At 47.5% G+C, this 7,940-nt stretch overlaps 1 protein-coding gene across 1 annotated transcript; it reads left to right on the top strand.

Annotated features, from left to right (window-relative positions):
* Positions 1–882: 882 nt before the first annotated feature.
* On the top strand, positions 883–7,934 carry LOC103811572 (DENN domain-containing protein 2C-like; the record flags this gene model as incomplete). Its single annotated transcript, XM_009084556.1, has 11 exons — positions 883–992; positions 1,460–1,529; positions 1,876–1,953; positions 2,720–2,860; positions 3,570–3,718; positions 4,098–4,275; positions 4,570–4,611; positions 5,560–5,665; positions 6,437–6,676; positions 7,273–7,359; positions 7,903–7,934. Coding segments are annotated over 11 exons (1,233 nt in total), but the record flags the coding sequence as incomplete, so codon positions are not given.
* Between the last annotated feature and the right edge of the window lie 6 nt (positions 7,935–7,940).

The following is a 7,940-nucleotide window of genomic DNA, read 5'->3' as shown; positions in this document are numbered from 1 at the left end:
AACCCCTAAATTCTGTGATTCTATGGTGCAGCCTCTGAGTCTGTCCATGGTCCTTGGGAAGGGCACTGCAGGGTTCTTCTCCTGCAGCCCCAGCACACAGCCCAGCTCTGCCACGTGGCTCTTGACTGGCTTTTATAAATGCACTGACACAACAAATTATTTTCTCAGTATTTATTTACCCCCTGTTCAAATGAGTGTGTTTTGGTGAGTGACTTACGATGGGATAGTCTGTCATACTGGAATTTTGCAGGAAGGATTGCCAAGTAATTATGGAGGTGTTCTGATTACAGATTTGTTTCCCTTCTAATATTAGCCTTGCTTCCAAGTAATCTGCTGTCACCCTCTTCTTTGGGCTGTGTGCCCAAGGACATCAAAGCTTTTGTACAACTGTTACTCTGTGAAAATGCTGTTCTGTTTCCCTAACACTCCTTCATGCTGTCACTGTCACAGCTTGGGACACTGGAATAACCTGCGTGTGCTGAGTGTCTAAAATCACCTTTATGCAGTAAACTCTCCACTTCTCAGGGGCATTTCCTGCTTAAATGCAACATCTCTCAGTCAAAAACCTTTCTCAGGGGCATTTCCTGCTTAAATGCATTATCTCTCAGTCAAAAACCTTCCTTTTGCCCTTTCTGGGCAGTTTTGAGCATGGAAAGTTGTCCTGTGGTCTTTGAGGGATTTGATTTGAACCCACACGTGGTAGCTGGAAGATGCAAGAGGGAATTGGGATTCTGTTATAGTCAGAACATGTTCTGTACCTGTGGATTAGTTATCTGATGGCTCAGCATTTAGAAGTGTCAGGAAGATGCTTTCTCTGTTGTTTTAAATGCTGCAGCTGTGCACCAACTTCAGTGACTTCAAATGCATGTGTTGCCCCTCCAGCCTGAACATCCCTTCAGACAGTCAAAGGATACTGAAGAGAGGCTAAAGGTCATACCCAAATTCTGCTTTCCAGATCCCAAAGACTGGTTTCCTGCATCAGACCTTAAAAGGTAAAGACTTGGGTTTGAACACTTGTGCCTGAAACAGGCAATGCTGAAAGCTTAGGTGTGTGCCAGAGGAACTGCAGCCAGAGTGAGGGAAAATGGGAAAGGCTAAATCCCTCACCCCTGTGCAGGGGAAGGTGAGATGAAGTGGGCTTAGAGTGCTGCTTCTGCCTGAGCACTGTCTTTCCTTTAAGGAGCAAGTCTGTAACATTTGTCCCAAGGCCAACTGTCAGTGCTGGAAGTGCTGCTGCTGCTCCTTGGCAGGATGGAGAAGCAGCTGGGGAGGGGGAGAGATGGAGAAGCTAAATGAGAGCCCACAGGGTGCAGGTTTTTATCCTGAACAGAGCCTGAAGTCCTTGCTAACCACAGCCAGGAATCTTCAGCATGACCAGAAGGAGAATGGCTTTTAGTGTGTGTGGTTGTCAGTCTCTGAGCTGTGTGAGTTTAACCCTGACTGTCCTTTGGTTCCCCAGTGAAACCTTTTCCTTTGTGCTGACGGGTGAGGATGGCAGCCGCTGGTTTGGGTACTGCAAGAAGCTCCTGGTAAGCATCTGTGTGTGGGTTGGAGTGTACAGAATGCATGGGTATGTGCACAGACAAGGTCAGGACATGAATCAGGGGTCACTGCCCATGTGGGTTACATAGTGTCTGTGCTGCTGCTGAGGTCACCAACCCTCTGAAAGCACGAAGGAGAGAGCATGATGATGCCCAGAGATACAGTGAAATAGGGCATGAGAGCTCCTGGAAATGGGCATTCCTCAGGAATCTTTGAAGTCCTAAGCATAGAGGGAGCTGCAGCAGAAGGAATTCTGCAAATCAGCTGTAGTGTAGGTGGTAGATTATTTATTGCATCCCTGTTCTCAGCAGAACTGTTCCTGTTGCCTTTCAGCCAGAAGGGAAAGGGAAGCGCCTGCCCGAGGTGTACTGTATCGTGAGCCGCCTGGGCTGCTTCAACCTCTTCTCCAAGGTGAGCTGAGGACAGCCTCTTACTTGGGGCTCTGACAGCCTGCAAGCTCCAGGAAGTAACTGGATGCTTCTGTCAGGTCTAGAATTGCTAAGTGATTGCAGCTCATTCTGGGAGAGTGGTGCTTCCTTGCTGCCTTGGAGAGGGAAAAGAAAATGATACTAGTGTGGAGACTTGTCAGCTGATAAACAGATCCTTCAGCAAATATTGTCAGGAAGGGGCTTCTGATTCCTGGTATTGCTGAGGGTGTTCCTTCAGCCTCTTCTTCCATGACTTGGAAATGGAAGATCAGCTTGGGAGGGGGGTGGATCTGGCCTTGTGTCTCCTAGCACCAGTGAGAGGTGAAGACTGGGGAAAGCTGCTGCAGGTATTGCAGAGGAATACAGGGACAAGCCTTGAGGGAAGCTGATTCTGATTGTTGGGGCACAGTTTCTGTGAAACAACAGTGCTTCAGGAAGGTTTCTTGGGGAGGAGGATGGGGTTTTGCTGCTCTTACCCCTCTAAGTAAGAATTTGATTACTACATGCAAGATGTTTCCTTGCAGTAGCAGGAGACTGGATTTGAGAATGGAGAGTTGGACTCACAGGAAGCTGTGCCTGTTTGCTCAGGCATTTGAGAGGAGCTTTCACAGGGATCCAAAGTGAGGGGAAAGAGGGCTGTGAGTCTGTGCTGGGGCCTTCACCTGGAGCTGTGGCCCAGGGGGCTCTAACAGATGCTCTCAGCTCCTCTGGCTCACCAGCAGGCATCAAACCAGTGGCTTTTCTTGCAGATTTTGGATGAAGTGGAGAAGAGGAGAGAGATGTCCCCAGCCCTCGTCCACCCCTTCATGCGCAGTGTGATGGAGGCTCCTTTCCCTGCCCCAGGACGCACGATCACCGTCAGGAGTTTCCTGCCAGGAGCAGGAGATGAGGTAATGGAGGTCAGGAAGGGCTTTCCTGTGTCAGTGGGGCCTCTGGGGCACAGAGGCTCTTTGCAGAGTGCCCTGTAGAGTGATGCATCCTGCCAATAATTGGTCTGAAGATAACAAGTCCTGCAGTGCAAAGGGAGGCTGCCACAGGAACCAGCTTGCTGTGGAATCATCTGCCATGGAAGTGATTCCCTGATTTTTATGGAAGATGTGCTGGGGAGTCCTCTGTGCTGCCCCATGCCAACTGCCTGGGCTGTGGGGCTCCACTTGGAATCATGGAATCACAGAATATGAGCTGGAAGGGGTCCACAGAGATCATTGAGTCCAACTCCAGCCCTGCACAGGACACCCCAACATCCCACATGTCCCTGAGAGCATTGGCCAAACACTCTTTGAGCTGTCAGGCTTGGGGCTGTGACCACTGCCCTGGGGAGCTGTTCCAGTGCCCAAACACCCTCTGAGGGAAGAACCTTTCCCTGATATCCAGCCTAAACCTCCCCTGACACAACTCCAGTTGTTCCCTGTGTCCTGTCACTGGTCACAGGAGATATATCAGTGCTGCCCTTTGTGAGGAAGCTGCAGACCCTGACAAGCTCTGCCCTTAGTCTCTCCTCCAGGCTGAGTGCCCACCAGCTCTGGGCTCTCCCTGGCCTGCCCTTGTCCATCCAGCTGCTGGGAATGCCTCCCCCAGCACTGTGTGTCTCACCCTCAGGTGATGGAGCTGTGCCGCCCCTTGGACTCTCGGCTCGAACACGTTGACTTCGAGTGCCTGTTTCAGTGTTTGAGTGTCTCCCACACCATTCGGGTCTTTGCCTCTCTCCTGCTGGAAAGGAGAGTCATCTTTGTGGCTGACAACTTAAGGTAGTGAACCAATCTGAGTGAGCAGTTCTTTCTGAGGGACACTGGGTGCTATTATTTCTTCTGTGTCTGGGTCTTGTCCATGTGCTTGTCTAGCTTTTCGTGATTAGTTACATTTAAAAGCTTTGTGCACTTTCCACACAACATGTGCTTGCTTAGGCTTTGGGGTGTGCTGTTCACCCAAGAGGAGATACAGGAATGTTTCCTTCACCTCTTTAGTCTGGGTTGATGCTGTTGTAGCTCCCCATAATTGGCTCTAGAAGTGGGTGCATGGGGTTTCTGCTGATGCACACATTGTCCCTGAGCATTGCTAACCTGTGTCTGTAGCTGAGGCCTGAAGGAGACACTGATGGTGCACCCTGTGCTTCTCTCACCTTTCCAGCACTCTGTCTAAATGTGGCCACGCTGCAGTCGCAACGCTTTACCCCTTCACCTGGCAGCACACCTACATCCCAGTCCTGCCAGCTTCTATGATTGATATCGTGTGCTCTCCGACCCCGTTCTTAATTGGCATTCTCTCCTGCTCCTTGCCACAGCTCCAGGACCTGCCCATAGAAGAGGTGAGAATGGGGTGAAGCACAGTGGAGGGACAATGTCCGTGGGAGGAGGCTGAGCAATCTGGAATAATCCCTGGGTTCTGTCTCCATATTAACTCTCAAAGTTCTCTGAGATGGTTGGTGAACTTGCCAGATATATATCAGGTTGTTCCAGTTCATATTCACTGTTCTTAGAGACAGGCTGCAGTTATGCAAAACTTGGTTTTAAACTCCATTTAAAAACAAAATAAATGTTTGGGTTTTTTCGGTACAACATACCTGGTTATGAGTCAATGTGTTTTGCACATCTTTCCTCAGGTTCTGATTGTTGATCTTTGTGCTGACAAGTTCTTGCAAGAGGTGAGTGAAACACCAGTCCCAGTCACTCATGGTGCTATGCCAGGAAAATCAATGAAAGAAAATAATCACAAGGAATCAGCAAACCTGGTGTTCATGTGTAAACTCCAGGGGCTGAAGAGATGCCTTGTAATACTTTGTGGCTAACAGAGAAGGGAACAGGATTACAATCCTTGTTGCAAGGCTGAGGTTGATGAGGTGGAGAGCTCTGTGAAGCCAAAGGTGCTGCTTGTCTGAGCTGAATTTAATCACTGTTACTTGGTTTATTTTGTGAAGGGGAACACTTAAGATTCTGTGCTGCTTCCTGGCTCTGTCTCCCTGTACTTGTTCTGTACAGAGCTTTCTCCTCTCTCATCTCTCTGGGGTGTGTTTGTTGGTTTGGGTTGTTGTTTTTCCCAGGGGTGATAGTCTAGGGAAGAAATTATCACAGTTGAACTTCACCCAAAGTTCTTCTGCATCACCAGACAAGTAGCTACAAACACATTGGGTTATTTGTTGCTAGTTCAGGAGGATGTTTGCTTCTCCTTTCCCTTGCCTCACTCTTCTGTTTTGCATTGCAGCCTGCAACTGGAGAAAGGTATTAAAGGATTGGGTGTTTTTTTTTAAACCATAACATTGAGACTTGTCATATTTTCTCAACAGACTTTTGTTGTTCTTGTGTGTTTTACTGGTGAAATGAGCCTGAGTCTGTCTGTGGCTATAGCACACGTGTTCTGTGTTGGCCAGTTGTGTGTGTGACTCTAATAGAATGTATTTGGAGGGTGCTGAGCAAATGTTTTTCATTTCTGTGCCTGCAAGACAAACATAATGTCTCCCCCAAGATACACCATATCACAGAGTAACTCCCCTCTAACTGCTTTAGGTATGCTGTGAGTATCTCTAATCCAATCCCTCATTCTGCTGATGACAAGTATAATACAAAAGTCCTTCCTTGGCCATTTCTGTGTGTAGGTATCAGATGAAGATGAGATCCTGCCTCATAAACTCCAGGCTGCACTTGTACAAGTCTTGGAAGAACGCAGTGAAATCCTGTCAAATGGGCAGAGTGACACACAAGGTACTTCTGGGAAAAGTGTCTCTGGAAAGCTGTTTTCCCATTAGCAGATCTCTACAGCTGCCAGGGAGCTGATATAAAAATGAGTGACATTTTTGCTGTTTTCCTGTCATCTCCTGAGAACATCTTCCTTGTGAATGAGTTAGAAGTTTGGTGTCCTGACAATTGTCCTTCTTTTCACCATCAGTATGTGGCAGAGCTATAGTTTCCCACTGGCCAAGAACATCAGTTCCTGTGCTTTGAGTTTGATTTTCTTAAGAGAGCACAGCAAGTTCCTGTGCTTCAGATGGTTCTGACACATGATTTTCAAAGCTGAACTGCTTTATACATTAACCATCAGATCAGTAAGTGTGAGAAACTTGAAAAGCTCTGAGTGGCTTGAGAGAATGGCACCAGCAAATGGTGTAATTCCATGCATATCACAAGTGAAAAGGTTAGTTTTCCTGCAGGTTTGTGATCTGTAGTTTCCTAGTTCTTTGAGAGAGTTAAATTTGGACTGTTACAAGCTCACAGCTTGTTAGGCATTGGATGTTTAACAGGGGCAAAGAAATTCTGAATGTTTTAACTCCTGGAAAAGCTTTAGAAGCAGAAAGCTGCCATGGGAAATTGAATATTTGAGCTGTGACTCCTTTGATACCAAACCCTCCTCTGAAATTCCATAGTCTGGGACAGCCAGACCAAAGAGCAACTGAGGTTACAAAAAAAGCTGCTCTAAAAGAAGAGGAATGACCAAAGGAATAAATGCAGAGGGAAATCTCTGTGTCCTCTTCACAGGTGAGATGACTCTGAACTCCCTGGTGTCCGAAGCTTTTGTGCAGTTCTTTGTGGAGATTGTTGGCCACTACTCCCTGCACATGAATGTCACAGAGAAGGGGGAGAGGGTGTTCCAGCGGGAGCTGTTCCGGAAATCCCACGCGTCGCGCAACGTGCGGCAGTTCCTGCACTTCTTCATGGAGACACAGATGTTTGCAGGGTTCATACAGGACCGAGAGCTCAGCAAGAACGTGGTCAAAGGTGGGTTTGATCTTTCTCTGCTCCCAGGCAGCTAGGGACAGGAGGAGAGGACATAGTCTCCAGCTGCACCAGGGGAGGTTTAGGTTAGATGTTAGGAGGAATTTCTTCCCAGAAAGCGGGATTAGACACTGGAATGTGCTGCCCAGGGAGGTGGTGGAGTCACCATCCCTGGAGGTGTTTAAGGAGAGGTTGGATGTGGTGCTTAGTGGTTGACATGGTGGTGTTAGGTTATAGGTTGGATGTGATGATCTCTTTTCCAACCTGATTGACTCTGGGATTTCTTGTTTTACAAACTCACTTTCAAAGCATAATGTGACTCTGACTCTTGAGAAGCCTTTTGTCCTGCAAGTTATCCTGTTGGCATTTTGGCATATGGAATAGCTTCATGTCCTTCTAATTAGTCAAGAAAATTCATCTCTTAAAGCAGAGAATTTTTGCATCTGTCCTTTCTGGGCTTGATCCTGCAGCTTACATGGGCTACATGCAGGATTTCCTGTCATAACCTTGTTCATCATGTCAGATACCACATGGAAATGATGGAGTAGCTCCTCTAGGTGAGGGATTTTTAATTTTTTGTTTCCTTTTTCTCTCTTTAGGCCTTTTTGAGGTTCGTGCCTTGGAGTATTTGGAGAGTATTCCAGAAACAGAACGAACTGGAATGAACAAAATCCTTCGCAGTCTTGGTAAAGGGACACCCTTGATTTTTGTTGGGTTTTCTTTAATCTTTTAATTAATTTTAGCTATTGGATAATGAATTCGAAGCAATGGAGAGCAGGACCTCTTCTTTGCCTTGTGCACTCGTGTTCCTTTGTTTACATTTGCCCCTTCAGGGGATGCTGAACACTTTGTAGGATTTGTCTTTTATTTTTAAGCTTTTGCACCTTTATCTAGAGTTTGTGGGAGTTGCTGCTCTGAGACCTGACCAGGCTTGAGCCTTGACTTTGGTCTTGGCTGAGCACATGCTCAGGGGGCAGGAACTCTGTCTGGCACAGAGGCTGTTTCCACCTTAAGTTCCTCAGCCAGATGAGTCCTGGAGTGTCTCCAGCTCATACAACCACGGAATGGTTTGGGTGGGAAAGACCTTAAAGCTCACCTTGTTCCACCTCCTGCCATGGGCAGGAACACCTTCCATGAGACCAGGTTGCACCAACACTTCCAGGGATTGGGCAGCCACAGCTTCTCTGAACATCTCCCTTAAATATCCTAACGCTCTTTTTCGTCCCCAGGCAGTAAAATGAAGTTTCTACAGAAGAAGTGACGGGCG

Source organism: Acanthisitta chloris, unplaced genomic scaffold, assembly GCF_000695815.1.
Source record: "Acanthisitta chloris isolate BGI_N310 unplaced genomic scaffold, ASM69581v1 scaffold31221, whole genome shotgun sequence".
In the NCBI taxonomy this organism is placed as follows: domain Eukaryota; kingdom Metazoa; phylum Chordata; class Aves; order Passeriformes; family Acanthisittidae; genus Acanthisitta; species Acanthisitta chloris.
Note: the sequence above shows the minus strand (reverse complement) of the source record. Positions and strands in the feature narration are given on the sequence as shown.